Source organism: Xenopus laevis, chromosome 7S (assembly GCF_017654675.1).
Source record: "Xenopus laevis strain J_2021 chromosome 7S, Xenopus_laevis_v10.1, whole genome shotgun sequence".
Classification (NCBI taxonomy): Eukaryota; Metazoa; Chordata; class Amphibia; order Anura; family Pipidae; genus Xenopus; species Xenopus laevis.
Window position 1 is genome coordinate 27,478,552 of NC_054384.1, and position 21,051 is coordinate 27,499,602.

Genomic DNA, 21,051 nt, shown 5'->3' on the forward strand with positions numbered 1-21,051 from the left:
GTATTACAAGTTATACTTCCACTTCCAGTGTGATGGTTGACACTTGCATAGTAGAAACAAATATGCAGATGAAAAAATATATTTCCCCTCAAGAAGGTAGCAAGTTCCAAGGCCATGAGGCAGCAGGTGAACAAAAAATTGGTCATTAATGGAAAAAAATTGTGTTTCGTTAGGGGTTACACAGTCTCTGGTTCATGCAACATGAAAATTTCAGCTGGCACAAACTGAACTCCACAAATCTGTTTGTGCTGGGATCCACTTGCTGTCAGTCTAAATTCCTATGTTCCCTTGAACCTGCACTCACCATTGTCATTAGCTGTTGTTCCTTTTTTTAAGCAGCATGGGGAAAAGAAAGCAGAATAAAGAAGACATAATGAAGCTCTGCACCAAGAGCCACATATTTTAATCTGCATCGGTATGGCACAAAGGGAACACATATTCATTGTCCCTCATAAGTTAAATCCTAATAATTCACTCCTAATTCAGGAGATTTAGTATTTAAAGGAGAAGGAAAGGCTGAGTTTACTTGGGGGTGCAAAAGTTAGGCACCCCCAAGTGATCATGTTCCAGCAAGCACGACTGAGTGATCAGCTTCCTTCTTCTTTCTTCAAAATTTCCAGGGGCAGATACATGCACAGCAGAACAAAATAGCCGACTTAAAGTTTGGCTTTTCGCACTACTGCAAACGGTGCACCCGCATGAAGAAAGAAGAAGGAAGTGATAGCTCTATGGTGCTCACTGGAAGAATCCCCTGGCTGGTGCATTTTTCTGCTGATAGGAGCACTGGCAAGGGGTTTCAGGTAAGTGTATACAAAAAGATCCACAACGTTCAAACAACTGCACCTTCGTAACAAGCCCCCTATAATAGCATGGAAATACAGCAGCCCTGCCACAATTATGACAGCAGCCACTACAACATTAAAAAAAGGAAATTTGCCAAAGATTTTTTATATAATTAAACTCATTTTACAAATGAATTTCACCAGCTTTCGAGACATTTCAACAAAAATGTTGAAAAAAATGTGTTCTCCACTACAGAGCATAAACATTTAAGGGGAGCTTCAGCATTCAGACAATAGTGCTAATTTAACAGCCAATGTGAATATCCCTTTAATAAATGTAAAAGCATAACATTGTATTTGGTTGTTTTTCCCAAAGAGTGAAAAACTGAAAGTGGAAAGTGACATTTCAATGTAGTTTCCATTTCTTTGTTTAAGAGAAAACTAAATACTCTAGCACAGGGATCCCAACCTTTTGAAACCGTGAGCAACATTCAGAAGTAAAAGGAGTTGGGGAGCAACACTTGCATGAAAAATGTTCTTGAGGTGCCAATTAAGTGCTGTGATTGGCCATTTTAAGCTCCTTTGTGGATTGTCAACCTATATTTAGCCTCTGTTTGGCAGTGGACTGGGTTTTTATACAACCAAAACTTGCCTCCAATCCTGGAATTCATAAATCAGCACCTGCTTTGAGGCCACTGGGAGCAACATCCAAGGGGTTGGAGAGCAACATGTTGCTCACAAGCTACTGGTTGGGATAACTGCTCTAGCAAATACTCCGACAACTTTACAAGTAGGTTTAATGAAATAGAAATCCCTCTACCCCAAACTGCAGAAGAATTCTGATTCCAAATCACTTTGAGGAAGAGCAAACATGACTGAATCCATAAGAATGTAATTTAATAAAGCTGTGTAGTTATTTAATAAGGTCACTGTTTAATAGTAGATCAGCATCCCATCAGATTCATGTCACTCGTGACTCACCTCTATTGCATCTTTAAATTCTTCATCTGGTTCAGCCTCCTCTGCCTCTTCCACACTCCCGGGAGAAAGATCCTGTTACATACATAACACAAGGATATATATGAATATTTATTTCAAGCTAAGCAACAGTACAATAGAGCAGCAAACATTTTCAGGTAGCTAATAGCTTTTAAAAGATATGTACTGGGTACTTCTGCAACTTAAAGCGTTAGCTTACATTTTAATTATTAACGTTGGGGTGCAGTTATGGGCAATAATATCAAGAATGCTTGCGATTTGGGATATTCTGCATTAGTGGTCTTTCTCTAATCCATGTAACAACATAAAATATTAACAAAATCACATTTAATAAAAATATATGTTTTGAAAAAACATTCAAATATGGATAATTCAGATTGTTTACAAGGCATTGCAATTTTATAGAGGAAAAAGCAATTCAAAGAAAAAAGAATTTAAACATCACACAAAGGTGAAAATGTTATTTAGGGTTTTTGGGAATACTAAATAACAGGTGTCTGGATAACAGGTGCCATACCAGTAGGTTAATTTAAAATGGGCTGTACATGATCCTAACTAGGATATACTTTGTCCTTACTGGAAGCAAAACAATACTATTGGGTTTTATTAATGTTTTAAAGGTAACAGGGCTCATTTATCGAAACAGGGCAAATTTGCCCATGGGCAGTTACCCATAGCAACCAATCATTGCTTCGCTTTTTAAAGACAGCTGGCAATGGAACAATGAAGGCAACAATTTGATTGGTTGCCACAGGTTACTTCACATGGGCAAATGTGCCCAATGTTGATAAATGACCTCTTATGTCAACCCCAATTCTTTCACCTAATAAAAGAAAACATAATTTTAAGCAACTTTTCAATATACATTCATTGCCATTTTTTATGGTTTTTAAGCTATTTGTAGATGTATTGCTACTGAACAGTGATGAATTTTTCGCCAGGTTTCACAGAGAAAAAGACCCCATATATTCAAATAGGAAAAAAAAAAATTGTCGCCCATGTAGATTTTAATGCATTTGGCAAATTTTTCTCTGTTTTTGGTCATCCCAACTATTGAATTGTCTTGTCCCTTTCTATTCTCTGTCCTGGTGGCTCAGACTATTGATACAATATAAGACAAGGCAGCTGATTAACAGACCTGGTGGGGAACAAAAACTAGCTGCTTTCAAAAGCAATTGTTCTTACAAATAACTTTTGTACAGGCTTTTTTTTTTTTTGAGTTGACTTGCCATTCAATGATTTTTTTTATGACATACAGTACTTACATTTGATACTTTCATTAGTTTTCATTGGTTTTGCCTCTCCACAAACAGTACCTGCTACGTGTTATTAATGGAAGGTGAGCAGGGCCTACAGTCACAGGTTACTACACAAGGGATTACAAAAATATATCCGACTGACTGTACTACATAGAAGACTTGGATGGGAAATTCAATGGGTGACCCTATCATTGCCTGTAATTAGGAAAGATGACCATAATGGGATGACTAAAAGGGGTTGTTCACATTTGAGTTGACTTGGTATGATACAGAGAGTGATATACTGAGACAATTTGCATTTGGTTTTAATTTTTTATTATGTAAGGTTTTTGAGGTATTTTGCTTTTTATTCAGCATCTGTCCAGTTCGAAATGTCAGCAATATGGTTGCTAGGGGCAAAATTACTAGCAACCTTGCATTAAATTGAATAAGAGACCCATGCATGTTTTCCCTGTACACATAGTATGGTATGTAATTACAAGTACCTCAATGCTTTGGCAGTTTTAAAATAACACAGTGTTTGTGTACAGCCATAAGTGTCATATTTGTGTTACTTTCATGTAGTCACCCACCATTTCATTTACAGTTTTCCACTTCTTTTGCCAATTTTATTTTTTACCCCAAATTGTATTTACATTGATATCCTTTTGTATGGCACTATACAAATGTGTCCAAGTTTCATTAGCTTTGCTAAGTGCTAATTTCTGAGAAAATAAGGTTTTGGTACCATTATTTTAAAATAGCAGGCAATGTTGATTGGCCAGGCAAGACTGCTGATGTCTCCGAAAGGCTTAATGGAAGAGGCTGCATGAAACCTGAGATACACACAGTCTAAAGCTGGCCATAGATGCAAAGATCTGATCATACGAATCGAGGATTCGTACGATTTTCTGACCGTGTGTGGAGAGTCCCGACATTTTTCGTCCGGCGGAGAGCGGACGTTTGGTAGATCAGACAGGTTAAAAGATTTCTGTCGGTTGCGGGTAATATCTCTGCATTTATTGCCGATCGTACGATTTTCAGAGGGAGACTGTCACTAGCTTTGGTTGGACATAACTTTCGTACGATTGCTGTCAGGGGCAGAACATCGGCTGATCTGTTTCTTTTTGTACTTTATTTGATCAGAATGGTTAGTGGCAGGTCGGGAGATGGGGAAGTCTGATCGTACATTGATTCGTACGATCGGATCTTTGCGTCTGTGGCCAGCTTTAGACTCCTACTGGGCAGCAAGACTGGTTGGCCGTGTCTACAACTCACTGGTGTTTTTGAAAAAGCAAAGCACCAATGGAAAGCAGTCTACAATGTTGACAAACATAAAAATCGCTACACCAAATGCCCCACACACTGGCACAGAGAAGTTGAAAGGAGCCAGTGGGCAATGGAATGAAACAGGTTTTCCATGACATGTTAAAGACAAAGGACAGCTGGACATATGAGAAGCAGACACGGCGGTTTTGCATGACTGTAACAAGAAACAAATGCAAAAAGCAAAAGATGATGACTTAGGGAGTCTGAAAGGCAGTCAGAAGGAATGGATTGGATTTTGTTAGTTGTGGCACAAAAGGAAAGGGAACTATTGGAAGTCAGGAAAATAAGAGTAAAATCGAAGGTTAAGGTTAGAAAACCACCATCAGAATTATACAGGTATGGAATCTGTTATCCAGAATCTTCGGGACCTGGGGTCTTGCGGTTAACGGATCTTTCAATAATTTGGATCTTCATACTTTAAGTCCACTAAAAAATCATGTAAACATGAAATAAACCCAGCAAGCTGGTTTTGCTTCCAATAAGGCATAATTATATATTAGTTTGGATCAAGTTCAAGTTACTGTTTTATTATTACAGAGAAAAAGGAAATTTTTTAAAACAAATATTCATTATTTGGATAAAATAGAGTTTATGTGAGCCATTCCGTAGTTCGAAGCTTTTTGGATAACAGATTTCCGGATAACAGATCACATACCTGTACTATTTGCCTGTTTAATGGCAAAATCATGTCAGGGAGCAGGAGGCGACCCACTGATTTTCTTAACATAGGCATCCTCTCTACATTTTGCAAAACATATTAGCAACCAAATACAGAGGGAGCTGTTGTGCTGAAGTCATTAGACAATAGCTTAGTCAATGTAAAACATGGTAACACATGACCAAATAAATGAAACAAAGATCACACTTGATAAAGGCCCTAATGTGGGCCGAAACGTTGGACACGCGAGTGATGTTGAAATAAACCTTTCTTTGATTGAAAATTTGGTGTGCTGATCCACTTTGAAGATTGTATGCTTTGACTGACTAAGCACCCACCTCTGGCTAACAAGGAAGGAGTGCAAGTACTTTGGGAACCTTACTAACAGTTTAGTGTTTCCTTATGTTTATGACTAATTAAACAACTGCTTTGAAAGCAGGTCATCTACTCCATCCTCCTGTATCTGTTTTTCATCATTTGCCCATTAACAGTTAGAGCAGATCATTGAACAAAAAAAAAATTGATTGCGCTGGTAAAAAATGGGAGTTGAGAAAGGCAAACTCACCATGGCAAGGCTGGGATCATGGGATGCAGTGCAAGTGAAGCTCTGGGAATGGCAGAAATAAAAGTTCTGGAATTAGTTATGCTGCAGCAAGAGAGGAGCCAAAAGTGGGGTAAGGGATATAGAGCAAAAAGATGAGCGGAAAGGTTTGACAGAAAATTCTATATAAACTATATATATATATATATATATATATATAATGCAAAAAATACACCGCACTCCAGGGGCTTGTGAAAATGCAAAAAGATGTGGTTTATTCGACGTTTCGGCTACCAAACCGGAGCCGTCATCAGGAGCAATGCTGATGACGGCTCCGGTTTGGTAGCCGAAACGTCGAATAAACCACATCTTTTTGCATTTTCACAAGCCCCTGGAGTGCGGTGTATTTTTTGCATTATGTGATTATTCCTCACCTGCACCCGGGCAGATGCTATTTGGTTTTGTGTGCACCATTCCCTCTAGTTTTCTATATATATATATATATATATATATATATATATATATATATATATATATATATATATATATATATATATATATATATATATATATATATATATATATATATATATATATATATATATATATATATATATATCGGATCTATACTGAAACCACCACCATCATCATCACAAAAATACAATATCTCAGCCTAATTAAATCAGCAATAGTGTTTTTAATTTACAGCCTGGCACAATTAGGACCACCAACTGCTAAAAATTATAGTGTTTTATATGTACTTAAACATAATGTGGTATTACCAGGCACTGGTAAATATGTATGTTAGCTTCATAAACTCAGTTATAGTTTACAAAAAAAAACTGCTGTGTAGCCAAAGGAGAAGCCATTTAAGCTGAATATGCCATGAGGCTCATACACAGCAGATAACAATTCAGTTGTATAGAATACAATGGGTTTTTGCACAGGACGATAAACATGGGTCAGATGCCATTTATGCTCTCTATAGGACTACAGATATATACTGTAAAACTTAGAGCATTTGCTTTCTAGAGGTTTATGTATAGGTGCTTGATCAAAAGTTAAAAATTTAAATGAAACAAAAACACTTTTTGATGTTACTGATCCTTTTTCCACCCTCCAACATATCTTTCAAGTTCTCCGCATTCATAGGCATGCAACACGCTGCCCTCAATGCCTTGCCAAACTGTAAATTATGTAACTCCCAAATGTCTAAAATTGCTGACATTTCCTTGCCGACGTGAAAGCTAGTGTGAATGTTGATTTCCACCCACATACGCCTCACAGCATGATTTTCATTCTAGTGTACAGTCCTTTGCACACATTTAAAGGGAAAATATACATATATTTACCTATTTATAATGGATGCCAGTTATCTTTATTAAAACACTCTAATGCTGAATGCTGTGTCAGAATAGTTCCATGGAGTCACTCTACAAAGCCAATAAGAAAGCCTGACAGGTAAGTATCCCATCTATACATAATTCCATTTAAAGCTCTGTTCAGCTGGTCATGCGGCAAATACCTCAGACTATATTTTCTGTGGGGACTGTTAGCTTATGTGCCTTTTGGTTTCCTCTATGGAATAGGCGAATGATGAGAATGACAATGGTAGGTGATAAAGTTGTAGGCAATTAGCCTAAAATATTATGGCAAGATTGCAGCAATCAAAATGCCTATATAAATCTGCCATAAAAATGTATATACACTACTAACCTTGCACTGCACACTGAGCCACTTAAAAAAGGCTACTGTATTAAAAAAAAGGGTATATATACACTACTAAATATTCCCTTCTTAAATGACAAAGCGTTTTTTTTAAGCTACAGGCAGATGCTGAGATGTTGGCAACTTAATAAATGCGGTTTGTTTTTTCACCGCAGATTCTCCTGTATGACTGGCAAGGTCCTCACAGCAGTGTAGAAGAAAGCAGAGAGTCACACTCACCCAAATATGTGCAGTTGGGGAGCTTACACCATTTATTGTGACCACCTCTGCATCAACATTGGGGGGGGGGGTCCAACCTTCGTGAGGATGCAACATCAGAAGTGTAAAACACCTTTAAAGTCAACAAAGACCTGCTTCCCACTCCCAGAGTCTCATTGTGCAAACAGTCCTTAATGTGATTTTTCTCCAAAAGAGACTTGGAACACATCCAATGCAAACAGTCCACAATTCCATGGTGTTTTTATTGTGATGAAGGGCAGGTTGTGTCTTCGAAACTTTGATACACAGATGGTCACAATAAATGGGGTTTAGCGCCATCAAACGCATAATTAGGTGTGTGTGTATGGCTTTGAGTCATATTCTGCAAACTTACATACTGACACATGGAAAAAGGCGACTTCTCAAGAATTCAACTAGTAAGTTGATGGTGTATCCTGGCTCCTGATGAAGGTTGGGTTGGGCCCCGAAATGCTGATGCACAGGTGGTCAAAATAAATGGGGTAACCCCCCCCAAGTGTGTGTGCGGCTGTGTTTTTTCTACACCCTCACATGGAATCATGGAATCTTTAGAGGCAGATTTATCAAAGTGCGAATTTAGAACTCACCACAGAAAAACTCACTCATTTTCGATTCATTCTTATGGGATTTTTAAAAGCATATTTATCAAATATAAACTCCACTGATAAATAGGGTTCTTAAAAACCCATAGGAATGTATAGAACATGGGTGAGTTTTTTGTGGTGAGTTCTAAATTCGCACTTTGCCCCTAAAAGTGAGATGAGTGGCACAATAACAAAATGGGCTCTGAAGCTTAGCTAACAGTAGACCCCCCTGAATGTTACGTACTTGTTGGCTTCAGTATAAAACAGTGTGGTAGTTGAAATGAAAGATGTAAATGCTATTCCTGCGTATAAACCACACAGTATGAACTGGGGGTGACTATAGACTGCAATACAGAAAGGTCTCAACAGAATGGCAAGGCTAACCTTAGATTATTGCTAAAAGTATAGATTTCCAGTGCTGCTTTTTTTTTGTGGTCTATGGACATTTTTAAATCCAGAAGCCATGGCAAGCTGCTTGGTAGTCATCTGTTACATATATAAGTGAAGATGTGCAGAGGTAGAAAATGTTAATTGGATAATTCCTCAGTAGGGATTATAGCTAATGGTAGAAGTCGGCCAAATGTGAAAATGTGTTGCAAACAACATTCCCTTAATATGGAAAATAATGGTGTGCTGACTGCCTGTGCAACAGCAATTGCTGTTAGTGGGTCCTACCTACATGGGCAAATTCGCTTTGCTTTTACTCCTTGCTGAGAAATTACTTAGAATGCAAGAGCAATCTATAGATAAACATTGGACTTTGCAACAGGAAACGGCACACAAAACAGTCAAAAACACATTAGTTCATCTTGTTACACATTATAAATATTTTTACTGATGACATTTTTTTTCAACTTCCAACATCTCAAAGCAGATGATGTCTGTGAGGGACACTGGGATTTCAATTTTAATCACTGTAAGAGGTCCCAAAGCTTCTGAATTACATTTTCTTTAATGTAGGTACCATAAAGATTCCACAAATATCACGTGAAGCCTTTAGTCTAAAAGACACAGAGGATAATGAAGATTTCTTCACTGGTCACAACTCCCTCCTTCCACTCTATTTCTCAAATCAAGGCTCTGGCTGTGCTTTAAGTTTAATGTTTTCCAAATACTGTTGGACACTAAGTTAATAACGTTTCCAACAGAAAGCAGGATGTTACTCAATGAAATCCTACCAGTTTATGGCTTGTGAACTCGTCCAAGCAGGAGGAGAACTGAGGAGACAGAGACAAAAAATGGGGAAGGAAGCACAGAAGAGTAACACATTAGATGGGAGGAATGTAGCTGGAATGAGAAACAGAGAGAGTAAATTAGCAAGAGAAGTGCATAGGAGAATAGGGATGTACCAAAGTTAGGAACGAGAGAAATTAAATTAATGATGTGCAAAAGGGGAATGCTTTTCCTAAAACATATCCATTATGAAAATAAAAAAATGTCTCAGGCCACAAAGGAGAGCTGGGCTGAGCATCAAATTCAGACAAAGCACACAGGCCCTGCCAGGCTGCAAGTGATTTAGTAGATTCCATTGAACATCAATTCAGAAACACAATGCTGTGGGATCCAGAGATCCCAATCCAAGTTACCAGATGGGAAGTAAAGTGAGTGCTTGTGCAGTGCAATGGGAATCTCTCACTGTCCAGGGAATGCAGAAAGAATGTGTGGAGTAATGTGTGTGCAGTAATGAGACCTTTATAAAATAAAAAAAACCTGCCAGGGAAATTAAAATGGAATGCTTTGTGAATTTAGGAAGCCAAAGTCAACCTAAAGTGAACAACTAAAGTGAACACTGAAAATCCCATAACCAGCTGAAAGCTGCTGGAATAAAATTATTTCTTCCTTCATTTATATAAACCCATTCCTGTCTGTCACACAGCTATACGTCTCAAAATGGAAGCCTCCCTGTTCCACCCTGGCCAATGTTTAATCTGACCGGTGCCAGCCAGAAGTTCAAGGAGATTCGCCTTTTCATACCTATTGTACACAATGCTGCCCCTCCACCCGCCGCTTTGTTTATATAATGGGAGTATTAGGAGGTAAGTGTATATATATTCCCATTTCTAACAAAGTTACCAGCTTCGCTAAAGAGCCGTAGTCATATCTCCCAACATTTTGTAAATAAAAAGAGGGACATAAATTTTGTGACCACGTCCATTTTGTGACCACACCCCCTAATAACTAAGATCATTTTACAAAATGTGGCAGGTTATGAAAGTCTGAACACATTTCTGTGTTTTTTATGCATTATTACAGTTTTGCTAATGAAGGTAAATTGCCCTTTAAGCTGCAAGTCACAGTTTCCCCAAGAGACCTGCTGATCTTAAATTGTTACAATTGCTTCTTTGCTTATCTTAAATTGTTACAAAAGTATGGAAGTGCAGCTGCCAGTATTCTGTGCTCTCTGCCAAATGCCAATTATGCCAGAAACTGTGTATCTTTTTCTGGCTGTTCAGTGCAGGAGATCAAAGAGAAAGTCGGGACATTTCAGTAACAAACCGGGACTGCGGGCTGAGCTGTCAAAATCAGGACTGTCGTGAAAAAAGGGGACAGTTGGGAGGTATGCAAAATTTTTGTCTTGGTCCCATAAAACTTAGTATTTCTTAACAAAACCCTTCTGTAGCTCTTAGGCTAATGGCACCCACAATGTGATATCATCTTTACACGTCCCATTCATCTTAGTAGGAAACACTTTACTAGAGTATCCATAGAAATCACAATAGCTATAGTGGCATTTATTCAATTGCAATATTTATTATTGGTACAGTATGTATGTATATATTTAAAATGCACAATAACCAGCATGCTGGGAATCCTTCAAGTGACTACCTATGTCCATTGCCCACCAGAAGTCACCATCTCAGTCTCTCCTCCAGTAACTTCCCGCAAACATGCAGCCAAGAGACATACATTTCTTCACAAGGTGATTGAGCAGTTGTAAATACATACATATATATGTTGTAAATAATGAATATAGCACCTATCTATCTCTCCTAATAGGTTTTTATTTCTGAACAATAGGCCATTTGTACAGTATATATATGTATACGGCTCTTCAGAGATGCATCTGGTGAGTATTTAACTAAAGAGAAATAACCATGGAAACGGCAGCGAGAAGAACATAAGATTGTCTTTCTGGAAGATGTAGCAGCTTGCCCAGGGGGCACAAAGATAAGTGTGCTCATTTCTCATAGGGTGACTATAACACTCTTAGCATTAGCTTAGTTATGTTTTTGGTGCATTGCTAGTTCTCATCAAATCATCAGCCATATTCAATTCCCTTGTTATAACTTGAGTGTTGACGTGCTCATAGGCAATGATAAAATGCTTCTTACTGCACAAAAAGAATGAGCTGCAATTTGTCAGCAACACTATTCCTTTCTCGTTTTACTTAGCTGGCTTCCTCAAACTGCTCCCAACATGCACACGCTTGCCCTTCTGGACAGGTAGTCAGGAGGATGGAGAAAGTGCCTCAGGGAATGAGCAGAGCATGGGAAACTTTGTGAAGCCACTTAAGTGAGCAAGAGGGGTGAAGAAGCCAACACCTTGCATTAAATACAGTAAACAGTGACATCTGACTTATAAAAGTTCCAATACAAAATGTTATTTATTTCATACCGAGCATAACAAGGAAGTTGTAATGATCACTAACTATAAACACTTTATCTATATATATATGACCTAGATCTACAGACATCATTTTTATGTTTGTCAAAACTGGTGATACAATGTATGGGACCGGTTATCCAGAATGCTCAGGATCTTTCTGTAATTTGGATCTACATCCTAAAATCCTTACAACATTAAACTCAATAGACTGGATTTGCTTTTAATAAGGATTAGTTATATCTTAGTTGAACAAGAACAAGCTGCTGTTTTATTATTACAGAGAACAAGGAAATATTTTTTAAAAATGTGAATCAATTATTTAAAATGAAGTCTATGAGAGATGGCCTTCATTGGAGCATTCTGGGTAAAGGGTTTGCAGATAACAGATCCCATACCTGTATTTTATCAAAAATATATCATTCGCCAAACAGTCTTCTTTATATTTAGATGTATATAGGTGTGTGGTAGATTCACGGTGGATTAGGAAATCTCCTTAACACTCACCTGTCTTTCTACATTTAAATGTTTTAAGTCCACTCACCTCAGAACTGGTTGGTACTGGAGTAGGAGTTTGATCCAAAATTGAGCCATTTTCTACTTCTTGACAAGATGGAGCTGGTCCTATAGAGCTGCTCTCAGTGCTGCCTTTCTGCTGCAAGGATGCTTTGCACTCGGCAACAACTAAAAATGGAAAGGCACAATCAGTTCAATCCATCAAACAGAGCCATTTGGCTACAACCAGAATATTTGCCATTGCTACAGACAGGGATTGCTCTAGAGAAGGGCTTTATTGCAGCAAATTCATGCCAGCATCAATAATGGTATCTGTGTTAGTCTAAAGCTAAAGTTGGATATCACCTCTTGTATTTGTTTAATATATAAATCTGTGTGTCCAATGTATCCACCCATTTATTGTACAGCACTGTGGAATACGTTGGTGCAATATAATTAAGCGATCATAGTAACGTTGGGCTTCTATAGAAGCAGATCTAGTAAGCTGCCATCTTGTGAAGCACCTTGGTACCCATAGGCAACTGTTGTTGAGGCGTGGTTAGTTATAAAAGTCCATGTCTGCTCTTTTAGGACACAGATCAAAAAGAGATCACAACTTGTAGTACTAAAGCTTTTAGTGAGAGATATGCATAAAAATTCCACCAGTAGAATACTGATCAGTTTCTGGATTATGACAAAATATGATGCCCAGCAGTGCTCTTAGAAGCTGCCAGTTTTACAGTGGGCACACCAGTTAAACCTTAAGGGCAATGGCACATAGGGTGTTTTGTCACCCATGTCAAAATGGACAAAGATGTCCTTCCATAGGTAAGCTTTGGAATTACCTTAAAGGGGTTGTTCACCTTTCAGTTAACTTTTAATAAGACGTAGAATGTGGTATTCGGAGACAATTTGCAATTGGTTTTCATTCTTTATTATTTGTATTTTTTGTTATTTAGCTTTTTATTCAACAGCTCTCTAGCCCAAGAAAGAATTAATCACCTCCTGATATATTGGAGTTTGTATTAATAACTCAAAAGAGGGCAGTGGGATATTATTGACCTTATAGTAAAAGTCTAAATAATCCTATAATGAAGAATGGTTCATTTGCTCACACTGCAACCAAGGGTGGTAACATATCAAATACTGGAGTAGATTCCAAACAAGTGGTGCTAGGGTTTACTTTAGTAGGTGGGGTATATCTACATTTACTATATATGAATCTTACACTGTAGGGAAGAGAGAACTTGCATGTTGGGCTCATGGCAACTCCCACACAAACAAATGCCAGTAAATGACTTCCCATGAACATAAAAAACAATGCAAGTGGACTTTCATATATAAAACAGCTGGAATCTGGAACACAGAACAAATGGAATGAAATATGAAAGTACAGTATAAGATAAACTAACAGCATAGGGGATGTATGGGGGTCACTAGCTGCACTTCCTATTATTTTGGGGGCTCTGTAAATAATCACAGTACCTACAGGTTGAACCCCTAGTCCCACAATATACATGAAACACCCTACTACGAAAACATTGTATCTGTAACTGACTCTAGAGATATGTACCAGGCTCTGAGTTGCAGTGGTAACTCCCGGGCCTATGTTCAATTTGAACTATGTGCCTGGTTCTGCACTGCACTGGTATCTTGCAGCCTGTGCCCGGATAATGATGTCATGAAGTGGCACCTGCCACAGCACAAGACACCTTGACCATTGGGAAATTACAGTTGGTGAGGAGACTTCAGAAAGAGAAGAAGAAGAAGAGAGAGTTCTGCGTGTTCTGAGAGAGAATGAAGAGGAAAAGACCAAATTTCACCGAATCAGGCCCTGGGCCCTCAAAGAAGAGAAGATGACAACCAGGAAGAGGAAGAAAAAAAAAAGGGAAAGACCAAGAAGAAGAGAGTGAGGAGTCCAGAGGAGCAGCAGGATCCAGATGAGTGCTGCAGGGAGGAGAAACGGAGAAGGGAGGAGACCGATAAAGGTAAAGAGAAATCACTTAAAAATGGTTTCATTGCAAAACGAGTGGCCCACATGATTACCAGCTGCCCCTAATTTACTGGTGCAAATGCTATTTACAGCCCAGCTACCAAAATAAGTGCAAAATTGCACAATTGAATATACCTGTGGGCACCAATCAATATAAACCAGGTTGCTATTGGTGATTAGACCTGTACTTAATTTTCTTTATATGTATCAGTCCCCAAAGCATAAGGAGTCTCTGCTTTCCCTCTTTGTCATTATATTTGGGGAAACTTCTGGGGAACATTTCATAGATTAAATATTTCACTAAACTTCAAAAAACGAGCAACCCACATGATTCCCAACTGCTTCAATTTTACCGCTGCAATTGTATCTAGCATATGTAATAAAAGGCACCATTTACCCATGGGCACTAACCAATATCAACCTTAAGCGTCTCTCCCAGTCTACATCAACTTATCCCCCAGATTTAATAAAGAGTAACTAAGGCTGCCCAAGGTGCAGTAACTGAAAACAAACAATCAGTGGTTTGCTTTTAAAACATTAAAATGTGCACAACTAGTGGAAATCAGCTGGTTCTGAGAGGGTTAAATTGCTGAGTTATTTAAAAAGTTCTGTACTGTCATGGAAATGCTTTCTGTATTGCTAAGGTTTATTTAATTATGGGAAAGAATAGGCACTTTTGTTTAATGTGTTTAAGTGCAGTATATGGTAGAAGCAAATATCTAAAATCTCTTTTGCCCACTAGGAGAAGCTGATGCCATGACACCACCAGCTCAGTCTTCAAGGCCTGACCCACTCAGCATCTCCAGTTATAAATTCTATTCTGTGCTGGGAAAAGGAAAATTTGGCAAAGTGAGTGAATTTATAACTGTATATCAATGTATTTTCCACCTTTGGACCAGATTCAATTCAGTGTGAATCTCATGGTTTATCATGTGAAAACTCGGATTACATTTCACTCTGATTAAAAAAAAAAAAAAAACTTTTCTCCAAATTCAGTTCCATTTTTTACCCCATAGACATCAATAGAGTTTTCACATGATAAACAGTGAGATAAGTATTTCTGAATTGAATTGCATCTCAAAATGAATGGCCGATAGTCTCAGAAATCTATCAGAAAAACGAAAAACACCAACTATAGCAGCATTGAGAATGAGGCACAAGTGTTGAAGATCTCCAGAGAGTGTCCATTCCTTTGCCAAGGCATTGCCGAATTCCAAACTGAGGTACAACTTTGGCTCAGTATTGCCATTTAATCCTGTATATGCAGTGTTGAATCGATTCTTACTGGTATTTTCATATTTTTACTATACATGGACTACATATCACATGTGGCTCTCACATTCTCTTCTGGCATTCCCCTATTGCCTCTTTCCCAACCACCCACCTACCTGCCCTCTGCCGTCGCCCTAGCACACCTGCTTGCCACTGTCTCTATACCCACTTGCCCTCCACTAAACGCCCCCCCACACACACAAACTGCTGCTCTTTCTCATTGCCTGCTGTCTGATCCACTATGGGAGCTATAGGCGAGCAAGTCAACAGTAACCAGATGAATTCATACAACCTATAAGGGTAAAGAGGGGGGGGGGAAGTTGAGAGAAAGAAGGGGCAAATGGATGGTAGGAGGGAGCAGAGGAGGGAATTGGACAGGTGAAGGGAAGCAATATTGCCCTTGAACAGGGGTGTATTGTTTGGAAAGCAAGACATTTAAATGAAGAGAGATGTAGATTATAATGAATAATGCACCCCATATAAAAAAGATTTGTGTAGCACGATTTGTGTAAAACACTTGCCCTGCACACTCTTTTATTTGGTTGCACATTTGCTCAGTGATTTCTAATATCTTTATAAATTACAGTAGGGCTCCATTAGCCACAATATATGAGGCCTACTTGCTTTGTATCCCCATACATGTTCATGCAGGATTTATATACCGTACCCAGCACTGCATTTTGGATTAATAACATACAGGATACCCCTCAACTAATCCACAATATTCAGGAACTGATGTCATATATTCATATAATCTAGTTAATTGTTTTCTGTTTGTGCGTAATATCCAAGGCTATTGTGATACTAAACTCTATAGTTAGTATAGGTATGGGTATATAGAATTTTAATTAAAAGTAGGGAGGGGTGTGTGTATGGATGATGGGTTTTCATTTGGAGGGGTTGAACTTGATGGACTTTGTCTTTTTTCAACCCAATTTAACTATGTAACTATGTAACTATGTCATGTACAGCAATGGGAATTTATTACTGACAAAAATAGAGAATTCCTTGCCCCATCCTATTTGGTTTACATATTTTTTGCACCATCTTATAATTGATAAAATGTTCACTACTCTTATATGTCTGTGTTACCAGCGGCACACCTTCTTTATAATGGAATACCTGAGTGGGGGAAGCCTAAAACAAGAGCTGGATCGGCACGGCAAGCTGGATATGGACCGAGTATTGTAAGTGGTTCCTCTAAATACAACAGGATTAAGGGAAGCATTACAGCAATGATACAAACATACAGCATATGGAATAGTAGATATACTGTATATGAATACAAAATCCAAAGTATACATATTAATTTGCTTATATAAGTTGATAGCTATAGAGTGGGTAAAAAAATTCGGCCACTGCAAATTTGTCCAGTGTTGATAAGAAAAGCTTGTTTTGATATTATAAATTCTTCACAGACTGATAAAGTCATGTTGTAAGGAACAAAACAATGTACTTAGTACATTCTGATACTAGGAAACTTAGTAGTTAATTATTATTAATTTTCTTAATAGAAAGGTAGTGTATTATAGGATAATCTTCATGGAATTAACTATTATTTCCCTGTTTAAAAGGTTCCATTCTGCAGAGTTGATGTGTGGCCTGCAATTCCTGCACAGTAAGGGAATCATCCATCTGACAGTATAGATTTCGTCAGCTCTGTAACATTCTACAGCAGAGGCCACACACAGGTTGCTCTGCAGATCATCATCCCTTGTCTTCTTCTGTGTAACTCCTTTATTCTCTATATTACAGAGACATCAAACCCCACAATATTCTGCTGGATCAAAAAGGCCATACTAAAATCTCAGACTTCGGCCTGGCTAAACAAAACGTCTTTGGGGACGATACCATCACTGGCTGGGCTGGAACCATGGGATACATGGCCCCAGAGGTGACAAATGATTATATACACAATAAAAAACCCAAGTAAAAGCACATCAGTGAATGTGTCTAAGACAACCAAACAGTAGATAAAATTAAATGATTTTTTTATCTTTCAAGATCCTTCAGGAAAAGCCATACAATGCGGCAGTGGACTGGTGGTCATTAGGCATCACCATCTGCGAAATGGTCAACGAGAGAACATCATTTATAGACAAACTGATGGCTTTCCTCATTGCAGAAGATCCTATAATACCTTGTTGTCTGGATAAGAACCTAAAAGATCTTCTGGAAAAGGTGGGTATAAAGTAATTGTAACATTCACAGTTGTATTTATACTCCATTTATGCTCCCATTAGGGGTGTTCCAGTCATTGAAATTGTGAAATGGCCACCAAAAAAGATCTGATACATCTTATGAATGTGGAGGGGAATGGTATTGTAACACAAATATGTTGATGCCCTATTACTGCTCCATTGCCTTGGCTAAAAGGGAATTGGAAGATCTCTGAATCTGATGGTTTATCAGAGTTTATCACCTTTACATCGCCTTTTAGATATTCAACAACTTGCGCACAGGCAATAGAACTAGAATTGAAAATGCATCCAAAATGAATGGTTATCGTCATGCTTTTAAACAAACCCATTGGAAATGGGAACCTGCAGATCTATGATCTTAGCAATGTTTGCAAATCATTTGCAATAATCGTATTGGTTGATTTGTTTGACAGTATAAAATCTGCAGTATTATAATGTGTCCTTTGATCTTTCAGCTCCTTGATTTGAACCCAAAAATACGGCTTGGTGCGCAAGGAGACATCAGGCGCCACCTATTTTATAAATCAATCGATTGGGAGGTGCTGGAAAACAGAGGAATCAAACCACCTTTCCAGCCGAGAGAAGTAAGTACATGATTTGTGAATACCAATTGGAAATGATTACAGTCCTGAATGACTGACTAGTGTTATAGGTTGATGAAAACGCAGAGGGTTAACTTTTTGAAAGTTTTATTTAAGGATTTAACACACAAGTCTCCATACTCACACAGCCATGACAACTCATAGAAAATCTATACACATAAGGCAGATGCCTCTGTAAAAACATGCAATATGCTATTTCCATTTCTAAAGGTTGAATATTTTCACTGTATTCATTATTAAATAATTATGTGAAACATATCAATTACAACAGTTTCTAAACCCTTCCTATGGATTTCTACAAACAAATACAGTAAGTATTCTCTTTCTCATAACAGATATTTTGTATTATTCTGACTTAGATCATTTCCCCCCCTTTTCATGCAGCCACCAGCTGAGTTATTCAGGCCATATAACGGATTTCTGCCGCTGTAAAATCTTCAGTCCATTTAATGACTTTAAGAGTGATTTGGATGACTTCTGTCACAGCCAAGCTATGTAAATGGCTACACTTGATTAACCCCTTAGCAAATGAGGGAGCACCTGTAGCAAATGAAAACAGGTATCATAGCACTGGTACTAAAAAAAGTTGAATAAGTACTGGTTTCCTCACCAGTCAGGTTAAGCTACACGATGATTCCATTTGTACAACTCCATATAAGTATACAGTTTTTATTCTGGCATGGATATTATTGCAGCAGATTTGAGAAAATCCATAGACATTAACATCTCAAATGTTGTGCTAATAAATATGCAGTGTGGGAATGGAACACCAAGGGCCTACATGAGAACTGAATATTAAGCGTCTCCAATCAATAAGAAGCCCTAAAACATTTGCTTCTTTCTGAAAAAAATACATTGGTATCCCCACATTCAAGAAATTCATTGTTCAAATGTAACCACTTAATATAGCCAATCTATATTCTGCAATCTAGTGCTACATTCCATTTATTAGAAGCAGCATAGTGGCTTCTAAATAAAATACACATTTTTGTAAAACAAGAAAGTATTAATAAACCACTATCATTGTTTTAGAACACGTGATGGGTATATGTACTCCAAACCTTAGAGTATTAAAAGAGTGCTTATCAGTCACTCATCCTGCATGAAATTCTCACAATTCAATTGGGAAGCCCTGACAAATAGCAGCAAATAAAGTCCTGCAGCGGGTCGGGTACCCACGGGTTACCGAAAAAACCTGCGGTACCCTGTGGGTTGTGGGTAGAAGTTCCGAGTGCAAGTATAGACGCGGGTCAGTGGTTCTGCGGGTCTTCTCAATATCGATTTTAACTACTTTTCTCTGATCACGTTCTACTTCCGATGAAGTCAATTCCGGTTTACAATGACAGCACTTCCTGATTCTTGATGGTCAACGGGTCGCAGGTCCGAGATGCGGATAAGGTACTTGCGGGTCGGGTAGCGGGTAAGAATGTGGGTTGCGGGTCCAGGTTGCGGATTGCAGGGAACGGGTAGGGTATGGGTTCCAAAAAATGTACCCGCAAAGGACTCTAGCAGTAAACACCTCTGAAGAAGCAGACACTGGCAAAATGTGTTGGGCATGATGTGACATTCAGATGACCACGTGTGACTGCATCTTGGAACGCAGGAAGGAGATCAGACCAAAAGCAACTCAAGATCCGCTGTTTCCAGGACTTGCCAATTGAATTGTGAGAATGTAAGTGCAACTTATGTTCAAATGAAACGTTTTTTCCTTCAAAACAAGATTTTTGTGAGTTTTATGAGATGCACATATTATGCGTGTAGGCATTTTGATTACTGTTTGTTGAAAGGATTTTCTCTAAGGAAACATAGCACAATTTGAAACTTCCAGAAACCCTTACTTCGCACTGTGTGGGGTGTTTTAGAATTGTTTTTAACAATATCATGCCAGGTTCATCTATTTCTCCTGCAGGCTACAGCACAGATTTTTTTGTATATTTGCATATTGGTTGTCGAGTTGTGGATACTGCCAATGAGATCAAACAGATTCCCTAATATTTCCCTTTACTTCTACATTAGAATTGACTTTCCCTTTAAAGAAGCAGCTATTTTGCGGTCTCTTTAATTAACATTTTAAGAGTATAAAGTAAGAGGGTCTTGCCCTTTCTAATAAATGATACCATATTCATGCCATCATCTTCTTTTTGGTCTCCAGACCAGTCTGGTGGTAGTTGGCAAGCCTAATTCTTTACATTGTAATAAACAATTTTCAGCTCTGGCTATTTCTACAGCACAACAAGCTTAAATCATATTCCAGCTAATAAAAAGGCAAGATGTCTGTGCTAATTGCTTCTGACAGAGTAATTCACATTGAAATAAAATGATGGGTAGGAGACGATCAACATCTAAACATGTTTTTAGTAATTAAATTAGTAGATTCATCTGATGAGTACAGTTGGATTTAAATGAGCAGTTACAATTTATATTATTTACTATTGATTAAGGCATGCTACATCCAGCAGTAAAATGAAGAGAACATTAATCTTACTCTTTGCATTAAAATACAGCTTATAATTGTTAAGAGAGATGTTCAGGGACTCCACATAAATACATTTCTACAATACCCACTGCCCCCTCGTGGTCAATGTGTTACTATAGAACAAAGGATTTTCTCATTTACAGTACAGTATGGGACCTATTATTCAGAATCCTCAAGACCTGTGGTTTTCTAGATAAAGGATCTTTGTGTAATTTGGATCTTCATACAAGAAATCTACTTAAAATTAATCATTAAATAAACTCAATGATTGTTTTGCCTCTAATCATGATTAATTATATCTAAGTTTAGATCA

The 21,051-nt window shown here is 38.0% G+C and overlaps 1 protein-coding gene across 9 annotated transcripts in view; it reads right to left on the bottom strand.

Annotated features, from left to right (window-relative positions):
* The window catches only part of LOC108697471 (protrudin), a 65,990-nt gene that overhangs the window by 31,775 nt on the left and 13,164 nt on the right, over positions 1–21,051 (bottom strand). For 2 of the 9 annotated variants that reach the window (XM_041571033.1, XM_041571032.1), the window contains 5 exons: positions 12,244–12,383; positions 9,275–9,313; positions 5,572–5,613; positions 1,764–1,835; positions 305–325 (listed from right to left, as the gene is read on the bottom strand). In XM_041571033.1, coding sequence (XP_041426967.1) covers positions 305–325; positions 1,764–1,835; positions 5,572–5,613; positions 9,275–9,313; positions 12,244–12,383 — 314 coding nt within the window. The remainder of the gene's footprint in view (positions 1–304; positions 326–1,763; positions 1,836–5,571; positions 5,614–9,274; positions 9,314–12,243; positions 12,384–21,051) is intronic. The other 7 variants (XM_041571035.1, XM_041571036.1, XM_041571034.1 and 4 more) reach the window with 7 other exon arrangements.